The sequence below is a fragment of the Camponotus vicinus genome, unplaced genomic scaffold, assembly GCF_025532165.1.
Source record: "Camponotus vicinus isolate PSW18456_S1 unplaced genomic scaffold, iyCamVici1.0 SCAF_1, whole genome shotgun sequence".
NCBI lineage: Eukaryota > Metazoa > Arthropoda > Insecta > Hymenoptera > Formicidae > Camponotus > Camponotus vicinus.
The window spans coordinates 17,914,692-17,932,676 of NW_028141945.1; the positions used below are offsets into that span (position 1 = coordinate 17,914,692).

At 30.2% G+C, this 17,985-nt stretch overlaps 2 protein-coding genes across 8 annotated transcripts; one reads left to right on the forward strand and one right to left on the reverse strand.

Annotated features, from left to right (window-relative positions):
• Positions 1 to 77: 77 nt before the first annotated feature.
• On the forward strand, positions 78 to 16,109 carry LOC145959216 (uncharacterized). 4 transcript variants are annotated; one of them, XR_014434945.1, is made up of 11 exons: positions 129 to 272; positions 489 to 713; positions 989 to 1,139; positions 3,931 to 4,128; positions 4,210 to 4,392; positions 4,771 to 4,908; positions 13,770 to 13,952; positions 14,041 to 14,240; positions 14,324 to 14,483; positions 15,222 to 15,821; positions 15,952 to 16,109. XR_014434945.1 is itself a non-coding variant. In XM_083077852.1 (10 exons), exons 4-10 carry the CDS (start codon positions 3,933 to 3,935, stop codon positions 15,419 to 15,421), a joined length of 1,260 nt encoding a protein of 419 aa, XP_082933978.1. In that variant the 5' UTR covers positions 129 to 272; positions 489 to 713; positions 989 to 1,139; positions 3,931 to 3,932; the 3' UTR covers positions 15,422 to 15,887. The 4 variants fall into 4 exon arrangements, 3 of the variants coding, with proteins under 3 accessions (XP_082933977.1, XP_082933979.1, XP_082933978.1); XM_083077852.1 differs by lacking the exon at positions 15,952 to 16,109 and having other exon boundaries at positions 15,222 to 15,887; XM_083077853.1 differs by lacking the exons at positions 989 to 1,139; positions 15,952 to 16,109 and having other exon boundaries at positions 128 to 272; positions 15,222 to 15,887.
• On the reverse strand, positions 5,563 to 11,565 carry LOC145959218 (uncharacterized). 4 transcript variants are annotated; one of them, XM_083077854.1, is made up of 10 exons: positions 11,351 to 11,565; positions 11,002 to 11,255; positions 10,264 to 10,920; positions 10,121 to 10,170; positions 9,715 to 9,865; positions 8,930 to 9,163; positions 8,527 to 8,747; positions 7,135 to 7,294; positions 6,654 to 6,766; positions 5,563 to 6,395 (listed from the first exon to the last, which is right to left on the reverse strand). In XM_083077854.1, the coding sequence occupies exons 3-10, from the start codon at positions 10,301 to 10,303 to the stop codon at positions 6,381 to 6,383; spliced, it is 984 nt and encodes a 327-aa protein (XP_082933980.1). In that variant the 5' UTR covers positions 10,304 to 10,920; positions 11,002 to 11,255; positions 11,351 to 11,565; the 3' UTR covers positions 5,563 to 6,380. The 4 variants fall into 4 exon arrangements, with proteins under 4 accessions (XP_082933980.1, XP_082933981.1, XP_082933982.1 ...); XM_083077855.1 differs by having other exon boundaries at positions 11,329 to 11,565; XM_083077856.1 differs by lacking the exon at positions 10,121 to 10,170.
• Positions 16,110 to 17,985: the final 1,876 nt, after the last annotated feature.

Sequence of the window (17,985 nt, forward strand, 5' to 3'; positions counted from 1 at the left end):
GTCTTAAAGACGTCATAACGATGTAATTCTGATAACTTCTTAAGACGTCTTTAGAAATTTCATGACGTCTTTAAGACGACATAATGTTGTGTGGGTATAAGATCAATTTATAATCCGTATTCATCCGTATCGGTGGATAACGCGTATTAATCATTGCGCGTATGGTATAATGTCACGAGTGCCGTGTTGTGAGTTAATTGTGAAGTGCCTATACTGCGACTGTGTCCAAGAAGAGAATGTTCACCGATCGGACGAAAACTCTTTCGTTTCGCGTAGGTCTTCGCCCATAGTCTTCTCCTGTACTGTTCGTGTATTGTTTAAAGCTTGTCAGTGCTGTAGCAACAAATGGCACCAGGCCCCCGAAGCATCGGACCTATTTATAAAATAATTATTATTAATATATTTTAAAGAAATTAGTTTAATTATTTTAATCATTTCAATTATATTTCAATTATATTTAATTATTTCAATTATTTCACTTTTTTAAGCTGAGATTCAAGCGTGCCCGAGCGTGTATTTACGTATGCGGCACTGAATAATACGCGCCACGTTCTCCCCACTTTGCCGCCTATGCGCAGACCGAGGGACATTCGTTCTTTGAACGCAGTATAGAGGGCTGAGAACGGCAGACGTGTGATATGTGTAACAACGTGAGAGAATAATTAATTCTTTGTTCTCTCGGCAAAACGTGTACTACAGCGTCTTAAAGAAAGGTATGTATATATGCTGAAGGATGTATATATGTATATAGTGCTGATAGAATATTATTTTATAAGAATCTCGGAGAATTTGTCTATTTTAAAATTACTCATAATCGCTTTTGGCACATGCGTTAACCTCATAACCTCAATTCAACTACATTTATAATTCGAGTCATATTAAAAATGCATGCTTATTTCTCAGCATATGTTTCTCAGTGAATTTTCTAACTTGAATTGTATAGTTACAGCTCAGCAAATAAATTTAATCTTGATAATGTATTTCACAGATTCTTCGCACTTGTGCAAGAAACAAATTTTTCTATAGATGATTTCGCACTACCAGAAAGTAGAAGGGGCATTGATGAGATATATACAATATATAATAAGGAATAATTCATAATATAAGCACAATTTACAAAAGCTCGCATTATTAATCAGGTACATATGTGATAATTAAGTGAACTATTGTCTCTTGTTTCATTTCATTGTTAGTTCCACATTTGTAAATAGATTAGCCTCGCTCAAGTCTAACTATCATTCTGCATTTTATTACCTAATTTTGTATTTTGTAGCTTTCAAATAGCCGAAGTTAAAAGCCAACTGCATTCGCATAAACCATTATAGACAGTAAAACGATAATTATACTTGGGCAATCTGGGTTTCTATTTTTGTTTCATCTATTACACGCTACTACATTTTGCCATATTCTGAATAATACATTGTTACGAATATACACACACACACAATTACGAATACTTACAATTTCTTTTTAGTTACTAATAATTAATACCAACAAACACTTTCTATTATCGTCATAATAGTGTAAAGGCAAATTACAGAGAAAACTGTTGATATTTAAAACTATTATCATTTCTTATTTCTTATTTCTCTTTATCTTACAGATTTTCCAACTGTAATTGCACTCAATATCTTCAATATTATACACCTATACTACCTTTTTATCCATCATAAGTTTAAATGTATGATAGCAAGTAGCAAGTATTTTTTACTGGATCGTTTTTTCAAAAATGCCAAAAGATATTGCCTCATTATCTAAACGTAGAAAAAACCAATTGCTCAATGCACAAATCGCACGGTACTTGACAGATCATAATCAGCCATCTACTTTTCATATAACACCTTTATCTCATAGTTGCCATATCGATCGTGTCAGTCCACTCAATTATTCAATTGCCAATAAGATACACAACGACCAGTTATCAGCTTTTTTCACGGATTTTGATATTCCTATAACTCAAAGCAATGTCTTTATTCACACGGGCGATGTTGCTGATATTGGGACAAAACATATAGCGGAATATTTGTCAAGTGACTCTAGTAATGAGTTTTTCGTTGAAACTAATTGTGACATTCCAAGTACTGTCAATGTAAGTTTATCAGACGAATTGCGCTGTTGGACTGTACAAAATAACGTGTCACACAGAAGCGTGAATGCATTATTAAAAATTCTTTCTTTGCACGGTCATTCTGATTTACCAATAGATGTTCGAATTCTTATGAAAACACCTCGAAATACATCGTATAAGATTCAGCCAATGAATGATGGCTATTACGTGCATTTCGGACTAACAGATGGACTGAAACGTTCGATTGCAAAGTACTTTCAAGTTATCCCCTATAAAATAGAAATAAATATAAACTGTGACGGTTTACCTTTGTTCAAAAGTTCGCGAGCTCAATTTTGGCCAATTTTAGTATCAATCGAAACTTATTTCTACACCGAGCCTATCGTTGTTGGCATATACTATGGTGACAAGAAACCTGCTGATGCTAATATTTATCTGAAAGAATTTATCATTGACATGACTGAAATTCTTAGAAACGGCCTTAATGTTGATGATCATAAATGTTGTGTAAGTATCAAGGCAATTGTTTGCGATGCACCTGCAAAGTCGTTTCTCACTTATACGAAAGGTCACAATGGATACTTTGGATGTTCTAAATGTATTCAAGAAAGAGATGCATTGGGCCATCGCATGACATTTCCTGAAATAGATAGCGAATTAAGAACCGATTATTCCTTTCAACATCAACAACAGCCTGAGCATCATGTGGGTTATTCAGATTTATTCAATTTAAATATAGGTATGGTTTCCCAAGTTGTTTTAGACTATATGCATCTTGTATGCTTGGGAGTTACCAAACGTCTTCTTCAATTCTGGATTAAAGGCCCTAAAAATGTTCGACTTACTAACGAACAACTGCAGGCTGCGTCAAAAATTATAGAGTCAATGAAATGCTTCATAACTAAAGAATTTAGCAGAAAACCGAGAAGTCTTAACGATGTTGATAGATGGAAGGCTACTGAGTTTCGTCAGTTTCTTCTTTACACTGGCCCCGTGGTTTTGAAATTAGTTTTGCGGAAAGATTTGTATAATCATTTTCTTTCATTAAGCGCAGCAATCCGTATTTTAGCTGATCGTAAACTGTGTTTAGTTATGAATGATTATGCTCAATCTTTATTGCGCTGGTTCGTTTTGCATTATGGAGAATTGTATGGCTCGGAAAACATTACGCATAATATACATAATCTCGTGCACCTCGCTTCTGATGTAACCCGATTTGGCTGCTTAGATCAATTCAGTGCGTTTAAATTCGAAAACTGTTTGCACGCAATAAAGAAACAGGTTAAGAATTCGCAAAAACCATTACATCAAATCGTTAATCGTATAACAGAAGAAAATGCTCTACCTATTCAAACTCAATACCGCAAATCGTATCCAGTTGTACACTATTCGAAGTCTGCAATAAAGATCAAATTTCTCGAGTTCGATAGATTTTTCATCTCAACAGAGGATTATGAGAATTGTTGCCGATTGAACGATGATTCGATTTTTATTGTAACAAAAATTTTTAGCGACAGTAATGTTCTTTACATAAGAGGAAATAAGTATAGCAACACGAGGTCAGTTTTTTCAGTACCGTGCGATTCTCAGAAATTTGGCATCTCTCTGGTTAACAAAAGATTTATATCAGAACGGATTACGTTGTTAGCATCGCAAATACAGAGAAAGTGTTTGAAATTGCAAAATCCCGAGGAAACCACTCCAAGTGTAGTGATTCCTTTATTGCAATATAATCATTAATTATCTAGAATTCAATCCAATAGAAAAGATCGTTCCTCGTATTTTTCAAATTCTTTCCTGCAATCTCATTTCCTCTTGTTCCTTTTTGAAATTACTTCATTTTCACTTACGATTGGTGATAGACATGGCGTATGCAGTCGTAACATTCAACAACAACGAAGTTTCCGAAGTACCATCCAATTGGCTTGAAACAAATGGTGATGAACCGTCATGTTGGTGGCCGACAAATTGTAAAAATGTCAGTACGCTAATAGCAAAAAAATCTGAACCAGATAAAAAGTTATGGGATAACTTGCCTGTTACCATCGAAAAATTTTGCAGTAGGCATACTTCTTTATTATAGAATAAAGAAATATCTGCGATATTTCTAGTTTCTATTTATAATAAATACTTTTTTTCAGCGTCTCTTGAGAAGGCTCGAAAGGTCGCGGAAGATGCAAATTATATAACTACTGACGATGACCAACTCGGGAAAGGGCATAGAAAAGTGATACCCAATAGACGAATATCGAGCTCCTCATCCGATGATGAAAATGAAACTCAATCTAAAACATTGAAGCGGATAAAAAAACCACGAGAGCTGCGTAAGTTTTAGCCATTTTATAATCTGATTTAACAAATTTTTTAAAGATTGTGATGTCTCGTCATCTATTTTTTGAATACCATTAGGGGAATCTGTAGTGTATTTTCTCCTGTTTAAATCCATTTCGTAATTTGCACTTTATACTTATACAGTTATTAAATTGAACTTGAAATCCCTATGAATTGCAAATCCTCACATCTTATCTCTTGTGCATTCCATCTTGAGCTATTAAGATGAAGCTGTTTGTAAATCCTTGTGCAGAAATCTCAATGATAGTTTTACATCATGTCTGTAAACAGACTTTTTTACTATACATCAACGCATATTGTATATACAACTGACAACGAAACATCATCGAAAATCAAATCTGGATTTTTAGGTCGAAATATATTATCAGGTCTTCCACCGATTCCAAACAGCTCTGGCGAGATATCAGAATCTGAAAAGTTTCAAAACTCGCACGACGTCGTAGAGGCAAGAGGATCAAAACAGCTCACAAAGTCGCACGACATCATAAGTAAGGGTCTGACTCAGACCGTCTGAGCAGAATGGTTGATTTATAATTTTAAGACAATGTTTTATGTTTTGAGTCTTTGTCTTTATAGTACCGCACAAGAAAAATCTGGAATGTAAGGAATACTGTATGCATACAGTAAAATTATTACTTTTATATGTTTATATACATGTTTATTCCTTACAAACGTTAACACTTCGTACATATGATTAAGACTTGAGACAAAAGACAGTATTGTACGTTATTAAAGACAAAGACTTAAAACATAAAACATTGTCTTAAAATTATAAATCAGCCGTTCTGGTCAGACCCTAATGATATCTTCTGTTGTGCTATCCCACACAACATTATGTCGTCTTAAAGATGTCTTAAAGACGTCATGAAATTTCTAAAGACGTCTTAAGAAGTTATCAGAATTACATCTTTATGACGTCTTTAAGACGTCTTATGTCCCGATTTAAGATATCTATCGGGCATTGTTTTAAGACGTCTCACTCAAGACGTCCCAATCAAGATATAATTAAATGTCTCACTCAGGATGTTATAAAGACGTCTCAGACATTTCAATTAAGACGACTTTTAGACGTGCGTAATTCGGTCGGTAAAATAGCTGCATTGATTTATTGATTTATTCTATAATAAATAACAAAACTCATCTTAAGTTCATTTCTTTATTATATTTTGAATATTTATACATATTTTTATGAACACTATATGCTCCTAATAAATAATTTACGATTACTTTTTAAATTATATCTTATATGATATAGAGAGGAGAATATTACAAGAGAATTATGTATTAAATAAAATACGAATTTAAATGAAGTAATAAAGAATAGAATATGAATGTAAATATATCATAATAAAGAAATACATAAAAATATACTTTAATTTCTAATAGAAATAAACTACTTTAATATTTTTCAAAATGTTTCTTGTGATAAATAAAAAATGATTTTTACTCTATTCATTTATGTGTATAGCATATATATGCTGTGTATATACATACATACTATAATACAAGATTGAAATCTTATGATCTGTACAATCTAAATCATATTATTTTAGTCATTTTTATCAAGGACCTATAGCTTACTATTCTGCTGAATTTACTTCCAAAATTGAACAATTGCTAGCTTAAATCTAATTAAGTTAAACTCTAGTCTAGCTAAAATGATTTAGTTTAAAAGAAAATGGATAGAATTTTTTCTTACAGGATTTCTCTGAGAGCAAAAATTGCAGATCCATAATTTTGCACGATAGTCTACTTGATATAATGGATTTAAAATAGCTCTGCATGTAAATCTTGTACATAAAACTGGATCATATTGAATTGGCGGAAGATCTACTCGTTCCTTAATTGGTTGATACAAAGTTTTCAATGGTACAACTAGTCTAGTAGCATCAATACGCGATGATGACCAAGCATTCCATTGCGCACATCGTCACAATCTTCATTTTGTTGAATAAAATCTTCATATGTCATAGTGCTGTAAAAAAATATACAAAAGATAATTAATATATTTTTTTTTACAATATAGAATTTAATTTTTTACACACACACACACACACACAAAATTAAATATATAAGTGAAATATGATTTAAGATATACATTTACATATATTAAAAAACATATATTAATTTCAATGTTTTCTCATTTTCAACACTAAAAATGTTATGCAGCAACATTATACAGCCCTATTGTTTTTTAAATAACATCGTATGGAATTTTCAATAATTTACCAACCTTTTTCTTCTTGTTTCTTAAATAGTTGAGGCGATCTCCCGCATGTCGTAACCATTCTTGGATGGTCTTTTTAATATCGTGCATATTACTTTTTTCGTCGTCCGAAACGTATGCTGAAAAACGATTTGTTACATAATTATTAAAATATTTTGTGCTTTAATTCCAATAGTTAGAATAGGGTAGTCATGAAGTAAAGTATAGCTATAAACGTTTGCAACTTTTGGAAAGAATATAAAAATTTTGATCCGTAAAAAATTGGAAAGAGTATAAAGTGTAGAAGAATATTTGAACGAAATTTGAAGTAAGATCTTATTAATAATTCTGAAGAAAAATTTAAAGTTAAAAGTGCACGTTACATCTAAGCATATGTTAGATACTATCTCGAATACTGATGTTCGAATACATTAAAGGTGCAACTATTTTTAAACAATATTACATAAAAAGGAGAAATAAAAATATATCTTAAAGAAATAATAATTACCCATAATAACTGTGACAAAACTTGTGTCCTTAATTGCCGTTGATCCTTTTTGGCCTGTCCATGATAATTTGCGGCACAATTCATCCGATAATGTGTATTTTATAATATTCCTTGTCTTGTGAACGAAAGTGTTTCCTCCAATTTTTGCAATTTTCCTTTTCTATAACAGAATGTTACAAAAATGTTTAATAATATTTTCAATTTAAGCCGCTTGAAGAAAAAGGAAACATGAATTTAATATATTTTAAGAGCTTCTTTCAAAATTACTAAGCGACAAAAGGCAGCAAAAATTGTAATAAAATTTAAAAGAATGTTATATATTACGCTTTAAGTAAATTTAAGTAAATATTTTATACTATATATCTAAATTTGCGCACTAATAACCGCGTGTCTTTTGATTTTTATTTGCCTTTTTACCCCTTAGTAATTTATTATTATGTTGAGCCTATTATTTTCATTATTTTATTTTTCACAATTGTTTTTATTATATGAATAAATAAATAAATAAATAAATAAATAAATATATATATATATATATATATATATATATATATATATATATATACATATATACATATATACATATATACATATATATATATGTATATATATATATATATGTATATATATATATATATATATATATATATATACGGGGTGTGTCAGACCACCCGTATCAGCCGAATATCTCGAAAACCGAGAACGGCAGACAAAAATGTTTTGTATAAAAGTTATAGGGTTTCAAATAATGCACAGTAATATTAGTACGACCTTGAATAGCGTTGTCAAGATCATGTGAAGGTTGTCCTTCAATTTCTTAAATGGAACCATTTATTTTTCATTGCGTTATTATTCTTGTAGCTTATCTCGAGAGCTTTCCAAAACACTATAATTAAGTTAGTTTTCATTAAGTACTTGTAGAGTTATGAGGCTTGAAATCGTTTCTTAATTTTATATAAACCGTAAAATATCTTATTTTGTACATAAAAGTATTAAGGTGAGGTAATCGTAAAATATTCATTTTTCGATTACCTCACCTTAATACTTTTATGTACAAAATAATGAGAGGAATCAATTGGTGTAAAGAAAACATAGTTATTTTTAAGAAAAAATTGTAATTGTTAATTGCAAATTACATATTTTTTTTTCGAAACAACTATGTGTTTTTTTTACACCAATTATCTTATCTTAATACTTTTATGTACAAAATAATGAGAGGAATTAATTAGTGTGACACCCAGTATATTCAATATCTAGATTTTGTCTTCTACTTTTATCTCTACAAAAGAATTTTTGTTGTTGATTGAATTATAGAAATATACATTTATTTCACATTTAAAAATAGAGAGAAGAAGAAAAAAGAAATGGACGCAAAAACAGAAAAGTACTCACTAATTGTTTCCGAATCTCTCTGTCCTTTTGGAGATCCGTGTCAAATTTGAAAAATTCGTCAACTGTTGATAGCGGAAATTCCGGCAATAATTGGACTTCGTCATTATTATATATTGTATTAGCTGGTCCTGCGTTATTTATTAAATTTATTATTATCTCCAACTGTCTCGTATTCCTTTGTATGAGATTTTTAATAATTTTTTGTTCGATACGACACGCATCTGTATAAGATAAAAAAGAAAAATATTTATTTCTCTTTATAAGTATCATTAAAATTATCTGTTTAGTTATTTTACACAAGTACATACATACGAAATTAAGTACATATAACATATTGCTATTATAAGTACAATATAACGATATAATTAAGAAGGAAGAATAAAGAATAAAGTTTAATACATACCATAGCATTTTTCCAACTGATTGCCGTTGGCATTGAAAGTTGTCATGTCATCACCGTCAAGCACATTATCGGGGCTAATCATATTGTCACCAATATCATCATCATCATTATTATTATCAGGCACATTGCCATTATTAAGCCTATTACCATCATCACGCACATTAGCATTACCGCAAGACACGTAATCACCTACTAAACTTTCGTTCAACCATTCCTCATCAGTAATGTCAACATCTGTAAATATAAAGTCTGTGAGTTCATTTTGTTAGTTATACTGTTCATCACAGTGTTATTAAATTTCATTCATTGTAAACTATTTTATATAATTTTCACTTAACGCACAACCACAATCACAATCGCACTCGATGAAAGATGGGAAGAAAGGAGCATCTCAGATAAAGTTTTCATTTATCTTATGATAGCAGTCATTTGTCATAAGTTGCTAGTGTATTCGCAATATATACTGTGTCCATTTTGTGTGCAACATTCAATTTAATTTCAAATAACTGCATTATTGCAAATATTGCAAATATGCAATAATGCAGTTATTTGAAATTAAATTGAATGTTGCACACAAAATGGACACAGTATATATTGCGAATACACTAGCAACTTATGACAAATGACTGCTATCATAAGATAAATGAAAACTTTATCTGAGATGCTCCTTTCTTCTTTCAGTTAAAAAGAATGTCAAAAAATATATATTGATATATGAAATATGAGACCTAAAAGTATCAATAAGTTTTAAATATATCATGTGTTTTATACAAATAACAACTTACCTATAAAAACTAGTTTTATTTGGGGAATTATTGAATACTTGAAGAATTGTGATCTGCGTAAATGATACATAAATTGTGGACACAAGGAAAAATTTTCTGCCAATCTAAAGCTAGTTGGATCATCTTTTGCATATTCTCCGAATTTTTGATACTGCAATAATAAGATTTTACACCTCAAAATAGATAAAATATATATTTATGTGTAAATCTATATGTATAAATATATTAAGTTTAAGCTTTATATTAAGTGTAATTGGGCACAATTTTAATGATAGAAACTACTAACAAGTCTAATCAGAATATGATCAACCCATCTTCAAACATTTGGACCATCATCACTTTCTGCTCGAAATACAGTTAAACGTGACATAAAAACAGCTGTTGCTTCCTCAAATTCTATACTTACATGATGCAAAGATGATGATTCATCTGCCCAACTAATAATTAAAGATATCCCTATAACATCATAAATATTTATGATATATTATTATTTATGATATTATAAATATTTATGATATACATATAATGTATAATAAAAAATATATTTACTTTCTTGCAATAGTAGTAACTCTAATTCGCCTTTGTCCATTACTATGTTAATATTGGATAATGAATTGAATACAGCCTCTTCCACTTTGCGGAATTGGGGCTGTATGTTAATTTGCAACTTCAAAGAATAATGCTGTTGTTGTAGATGGTGTCAATGAACAAAATTTCCACTGACAAGTAAGCCTACTTCTTGTAGTACTCCAACACTTGATCCTTTCTCCCACTGACATACAAAAGATCCAATTGCTCCAGGAACTTTAATTTTCTGAGATGTTTTTACTTCTAAGATTGCATTGAATGCTATTTTCAAATCACCCTTGGCATCTGTAGCAAATATTCGTTGAAAAGTTTGTTTGAATAATGAAGAATTAAATGAATCCCCCATCATCATATGACCACCAGTAGAGTTGCAATATTGTCGCCTTTCTAATAAACCAGTTTGGTGTCAAGAGCACAAAAATAAATATCTATTATAAATATCTATTATGGCCATTAGTTGCAGCACGTGATGCAAGTGTATCATAATGCTTAATTGCCTTTTTATGCTTAGCATTATCTTTTTGAATATTATGATGTGATCTGATTGGTTGTCATAAATCATCAGTTACAACTTGGCCAGGTCCTTGAGAACATGGTCCGCCAACAAATAGCATAATCCTTAAATACATTGATAGCATTATATGTAGGATTACAATGAAAAACATAACATATATACATCATATTACAACATATAAATACCTAGCATCAGTATTTGCATAACTAGCTTCTAAGAGATCCGTGGCGACTGCTAATGCCACAATTGTAGATCGCAATGAACGTTTCTCTGGCCCAACAGACCATGGATCACGTTGCAGTTCTCCTAAAAGATCTGTCGAACTGTCTCATATCACACTTATGTACTGGTTACAAAAAGCGATTAGCAGCTGGCAATAGTTACGCACCAGGTCCTCTTGGTTGATTTGGATTTTGTCCAGGAATTAGTCTACCTATACCTATCAAAATGTAATGTGAATAAAATGCAATAAAGTAATAATGAAGAACAATGACTAATATAGTAAATATAACTTGGGACTTATTCTATTCGTACCTAACATATCTTGAACTTGTTTTGGTTGAAGATCCTTTGTGCTTCTAATTCATGAACTTGAATCATTTTGCCAAATGTGATAAGACCAATAAGAGCATTGAGTGAAAGCAGAGACAATGACATTTGTAATGAATCTTTAAGTGCCTCTAATTCTTCATCATCCAGACATATGTATCCGCAAAAAGTAAAAATATTGATGGCAAACATTGGGCACGCTAAATAATACATATAAATACATACAATTGGACTGAGATACAATAATATTTAAAGTAATATATAAGTAACATATATATATATATATATATATATATATATATATATATATATCATAAATTTATATATAATAAAAACTATAATAAATCATGTAATGTCAATAAATGATAATAAAAAAAATGTTCGAAAAGAATCAAATCTTAAAAAAAGTAAAATCAAAAATATTTGTTTCATAATATAACTATTCAACATATATAACACATATATAACACTATTATTCAAATAAATGCATACATTTTGATCATTTAAATATATTTCCTTTTTGTTTCTTATTTCGAAGAATTTCCTCATAAATTCTTTTTGCAAAGTTTTTTTCTCATAATTATTAATATAACTCACAATATGTGTATTATAATGTAACTTAAAAAAAATAATATATAATGATAACACAAATTTAGAATTTATTGAAATATAAAAATATCTTTACAATATTTTTATGAATACTATATGCTCCTAATAAATAATTTGATTTTTTAAATTATCTTATATGATATAGACAGAAAATTACAAGAGAATTATGCATTAAATAAAATACGAATTTAAATGAAGTATAAAGAATAATAAAGAATATGAATGTAAATACATCGTAATAAAGAAACACATTAAAATATACTTTAATTTCTAATAGAAATAAACTACTTTAATATTTTTCAAAATGTTTCTTGTGATAAATAAAAAATGATTTTTGTTCTATTCATTTATAATACCTTATTACTTACTACAATAGTCTATTTGATATAATGGATTTAAAATAGCTCTGCATGTAGATCTTGTACATAAAACTGGATCATATTGAATTGGCGGAAGATCTACTTGTTCCTTAATTGGTTGATACAAAGTTTTCAATAGTACAACTAGTCTAGTAGTATCAATACGCGATGATGGCCAAGCATTCCATTTATGGAACGCACACCGTCACAATCTTGTTGAATAAAATTTTGTTGAATAAAATCTTCATATGTTGTCATAATGCTGCAAAAAAAATATACAAAAGATAATTAATATATTTTTTTACAATATAGAGTTTAATTTTTTTACACATACATACATATACATATATATATATAACGTAGCATAAAGTTGTAAGCGAAATGAACCAAATCCATTTCCTACTATGGCCATGTTCCAAAATTCACTGCCAGCGCTGAAAATATATAATATACGTAACGTGAACTAAAGATTTTCAGCGCTGCCAGTGAATTTTGGAACACGCCCTAAGCCCATTCTACAATGGCAATAACAAGGCTGTAGGAGTAAAGAATAAACTGTTTCTAATGAAGTAAAGACAAGAAGTAACGAAATAGAAATTCTCATTAGTACTCTAAGGTAATAGTAGTACAAAATGAGAATTGTCTATTTCATTACTTCTTCTTCTTTACTTCACTAAAAACGATTTAATCTCTACTCCTACAGTCTTGTTACTGCCATTGTAGAATGGGCTCTATGTATGTTCTACGGCGGACGCGCAATAAGAATTAAGAACGCAGAATTCTTCCGTGACTGCGTATGCGAGACCACCGTAGAACGCACGAAATCCATAGGAAATGGATTTGGTTATTTCGCTTACATCTTACAACCTTATGCTATGGCCATTGCAGACCCGGCTTTAAATATCATTAATTCTTACCTGTGCAAAGCACTGCTCAACTTTGGTAAATGGAATAATTTATTTTCCAACTCGACCCCGTCTAATGCCTGGCTGGCCTGGCACCGCGGCCATCTTAAAAATGGCGTCTTAAAGTAAATGTTCTTAAAAACATCAGAAAGACGTCTATTGGTCAGGTCTTAAAGACGTCATAAGAAAGGCATGTTTAAGACGTTTAAAAAAATACGTCTTAAATTGAATGTCTTACAGACGTTAGAAAGACGTCTATTGGTCAGGTCTTAAAGGCGTCATAAGAAAGGCATGTTTAAGACGTTTAAAAAAATACGTCTTAAATTGAATGTCTTAAAAACATCAGAAAGACGTCAATTGGTCAAGTCTTAAAGGCGTCATAAGAAAGGCATCTTTAAGACGTTTAAAAAAATACGTCTTAAATTGAATGTCTTAAAAACATCAGAAAGACGTCAATTGGACAAGTCTTAAAGGCGTCATAAGAAAGACATGTTTAAGACGTCTTCAAGACATGCATGTTGTGTGGGATAGATGAAGACCAACGCGACACAGACAAGGAAGCAGAAAACGTGGATGACTCATACATGACGATTCCGAGTCCGGTTGCGATGGTTGCGAATCCAGCAACTCGCAAGAAAGAAAATTTTTCTGAAGTTTCAACGCTTGCCAGAAAAGCCTTTGATGGCATGGAAGTGATGGACCGTAATCAGGAAGGTGAAACTGACTGGACTTATTGGACATTGGACATTTACAAGGAACATCTCAATACTTTCGATATTGTCTATTATTTATTCTGATGTAGAATATTCAAGAATAATTATTCGGATGCTCGCATCGATTCAAGTAGAACTACGAGAGCTTCATCAGAAAGTCGAACGCGGAAGACCTATGTTTTCAGGAAATGTCGGCCTCGTAGCGCATCTTCTGCCATTAAAATCGATCGCGGAGATTGAAGCCTTCGAGAAAAAAATCCATGAAAATTCGGAAGTGAAAGAACAATTCGTAAGTTAATTCTTTCAATATCTCACGAAGATAGATCAAATTTTGTTCAATTTGTTGCAAATATAATAATATTTCTATTGCAGAATACATTTGTACGGAAAATTGGAGGTCACACAGCGCGTGAGGACATCCAAAGAATTTGCACAAAGATCTTCACAAATTCCTGCGCAGAGTTATGTTCATGGAAAGGACGGAAGGGAAACTTTTGCATTGAAGGTCTATGTATTATAAAAATAATGCAAGGTAAATAATATAATATCCGAGATTTTAACACCAGAAAATACCATTTTAACGTTGTTTGAGAATACGGTTTCTCCTTTTCTATAGTCCGATTTTTGGCAGAAACATTGACTGATTAATGCTCTTGCTGCAAACAGACAGTTCAATAATGTATATAATAATTATTATAGTTAGGAATAAGTGTTCCCAATCAGCGTTGTCGATATCGATTCGAAAAAATAACTTTTTTTTTATATAATTGTCTTTATGGTTTCTTGCAATGCTATTTGAAAGGATTAGATTTTATAGGCATTTCTCATTCCATGATAATATTGTGAAGAATTTTAATTTTTGCCAAAAATGTCGAATTGTTGTCGAATATCTTTAAGTTTTTGTTACAGAAATTTTATAAATATAAAAAAGTTATATTTTAAATCTAATTTTTAACATTTTTCACTTAGAGTAGGGCAAATATAAGAGCTGTGTGGTATTTAGATCTGCAAACATGGTCGGTTTTTATATAAAAACCCAAATAATTTATACTATAATCGTTTTAGTATCTAAATAAAAATAGAACGAAACAAAATGCAAAATAATTGGTTACTTCACCTCGTTCAATTGTTTATCATAATAACCCCACTGTTAGAAGTTAGCCCCGTCAACCCTAATAAATCTAAATTTACTCTGATTTATTATCTAGTCTTTAGATGTTTCACATTGTATTTACAATTTACATAATTAATTATATTAATTTGTTCACAGATGCTATTTTACATACATATCCGACAACGAAGGAAATTGAATTTGAAGAGATCGTCGCAGAATGGTTCCGGTTTGCTAAACAACGACGAACTCGAACAACAGAAAAAGAGAAGAAAAAGCAGAGAGAAGAAAGACAACGGAGGCAAGGGAGAAAGAGGCAAACTCTTAACAAGGTTACAGAGTTTATCTTCTTTAAATAAAAGATAAAGATACTTTTGCTATTGTCATATACAACCGTGAAAAAAAATGCCTTTGTGTCCTTTGTCAAAAAGTCTTTTTCTTATTTTTTTTTTATAAACATTATTATATAGTATCTAGACTATTGAAGAAATTCACTATACACCGGAATAAAAAAGTCTGCACCGGAATTGCCATCCTTAACGAGTGATGCGTAACACCACGTACAAATAATAATATACACATGTAATGTAACGCGCAATAAAGAGGTGGGATATGTATTATATGTAACTGTGATAGCGACATGTGATAGCGACATTGCAAGAACCCACGTATTATTTTATCACAGCCATCATCACTCGGTATCTAGTCGATTAGTACCTATTAGTCACTATTAATATCGTATCTAGTCGATAGACAAAGGTCCATATTCTGAATCCTCTTTTATCGATAAAAGTGCCTCTAAAAGTGGCTTACAGCCAATCAGAAGGCTTATAAGCCACTTTTAAAGGCACTTTTATCAATAAAAGAGGATTCAGAATATGAACCAAAGTTTGCAGGAAATGTAAAAGATATATGTTCCTAATATAAAAAATATATTACTAATCTCGTTTTAAGTTTGTTACATTTTAATCTTATTGATTTGATACACATTATAATTATTTTGTTTGGTGTAATACATACATTTCATGAATAAATAAGAATTTTGAATCAATATATTTTTATTCAACTTTTGTAACACGCTTATCACCTCAATATAACTGTAACATTACAGTTATATCTACTATTATATTGCATTTATATAACAGCTATAATATTTGTTATATTACAGTTACATTTACTGTTATGTAACGGTTAGATAACACGTTATATAACATGTTATATTGCTGAGTCGGAAAAAGTAACTTACATGTAATGTACATGTAACATTCTGATAATATAACTGTTATATTCGGTTACATTGCCACTACATTGCTGCTATATTACTTTGTTCACTGGGTTGTTAATAATATATATTTATTTATAAACAGTTGTATTTCGTTAAAAATATTTATTTCACAAACAGACATAATCTTGAAACTAAACCTTTTCTCTCTCAATCATCTGACCATACCTCAGCTACTCGGTCCACCTCAGCATGAATCAGAAAGAGAGAATGAGAGAGTAGAAGAAGAGAAACAAGAAAGTGTTTTACATTCAATTAAAATACAAATGTGTGAAATACGTTATAACATATATGTCATATAAACGTTTGATGTTTACATCATATAAACATCAAACGTTTATATGACATATATGTTATAACGTATTTCACATTTGTATTTTAATTGAATGTAAAACACTTTCTTGTTTCTATTCTTCTACTCTCTCATTTTCTCTTTCTGATTCATGCTGGTGGATCGAGTAGTTGAGGTATGGTCAGATGATTGATTTGAGAAAGAAAAAGTTTAATTTCAAGATTATTTCTGTTTGTGAAATAAATATTTTTAACGAAATACAACTGTTTATAAATAAATATATATTATTAACAAATATATATTTCTTGTTTTTTTATTTATTTTGCTCATAAATATATATATTTTATATAATAAAATTTAAGTGATTGTAGTCTTAATCTAAATGTTTTTTTTTTAATTTTAAGTTTTTGAATATATACATATATAGAATATACGTATGTACAATTAATATATAAATATATTAAAAATTATATATATAAGTATTAATATGTAAATATATTATAAATTATACGTGAGTATTATGAGTTATATCTTTTCTGCTATCAGTTATACAGGGTGACCCATTTTAACTTAGGCAGCCAAATAACTCGAAAAATAAGCAAGATAGAGAAAAATGTTTTAGACAAAAGTTGTATGGTTTCGAGGGGGCCATAAGATGGTATCATTGGTTTGACCTTGAAGAGTCATTTGAAGGTCACGTGAAGATCACTTCAATTTTTTTAAATGGAACATTCTATATATTTTTGTACATTCTTGTAGCTCATCTCGAGAGCTCTCCAAAACACTATAATTAAGTACATTTTCGTTAAGTACTTTTTGAGTTATGAGGCTTGAAATAATTTCTTAATTTTACATAAACCGTAAAATATCTTGTAAAATATTCATTTTTCGATTACCTTACCTTAATAGTTTTATGTACAAAATAATGAGAGGAATCAATTGGTGTAAAGAAAACACATAGTTGTTTCGAAGAAAAAATATGTAATTTGCAATTAACAATTCCATATTTTTTCTTAAAAACAACTATGTGTTTTCTTTACACCAATTGATTCCTCTCATTATTTTGTACATAAAAGTATTAAGGTAAGATAATCGAAAAATGAATATTTTACAAGATATTTTACGGTTTATGTAAAATTAAGAAATTATTTCAAGCATCATAACTCAAAAAGTACTTAACGGAAAGGTACTTAATTATAGTGTTTTGGAAAGCTCTCGAAATAAGCTACAAGAATGTACAAAAATATATAGGGTATTCCATTTAAAAAAATTGAAGTGACCTTCACGTGACCTTCAAATGACTCTTCAAGGTCAAACCAATGATACCATCTTATGGCCCCCTCGAAACC

What these genes read in the sequence shown, in the direction of transcription:
- LOC145959218 (XM_083077854.1), bottom strand. Translation starts at nt 10,303, where the DNA reads ATGGACAAAGGCGAATTAGAGTTACTACTATTGCAAGAAA. An exon ending in AATAAAACTAGTTTTTATAG is followed by an intron (nt 9,164 to 9,714) that starts GTAAGTTGTTAT and finishes TTATATTTACAG; the next exon opens with ATGTTGACATTACTGATGAG. An exon ending in GAGAGATTCGGAAACAATTA is followed by an intron (nt 7,295 to 8,526) that starts GTGAGTACTTTT and finishes ATTCTGTTATAG; the next exon opens with AAAAGGAAAATTGCAAAAAT.
- LOC145959216 (XM_083077851.1), top strand. Translation starts at nt 1,730, where the DNA reads ATGCCAAAAGATATTGCCTCATTATCTAAACGTAGAAAAAACCAATTG.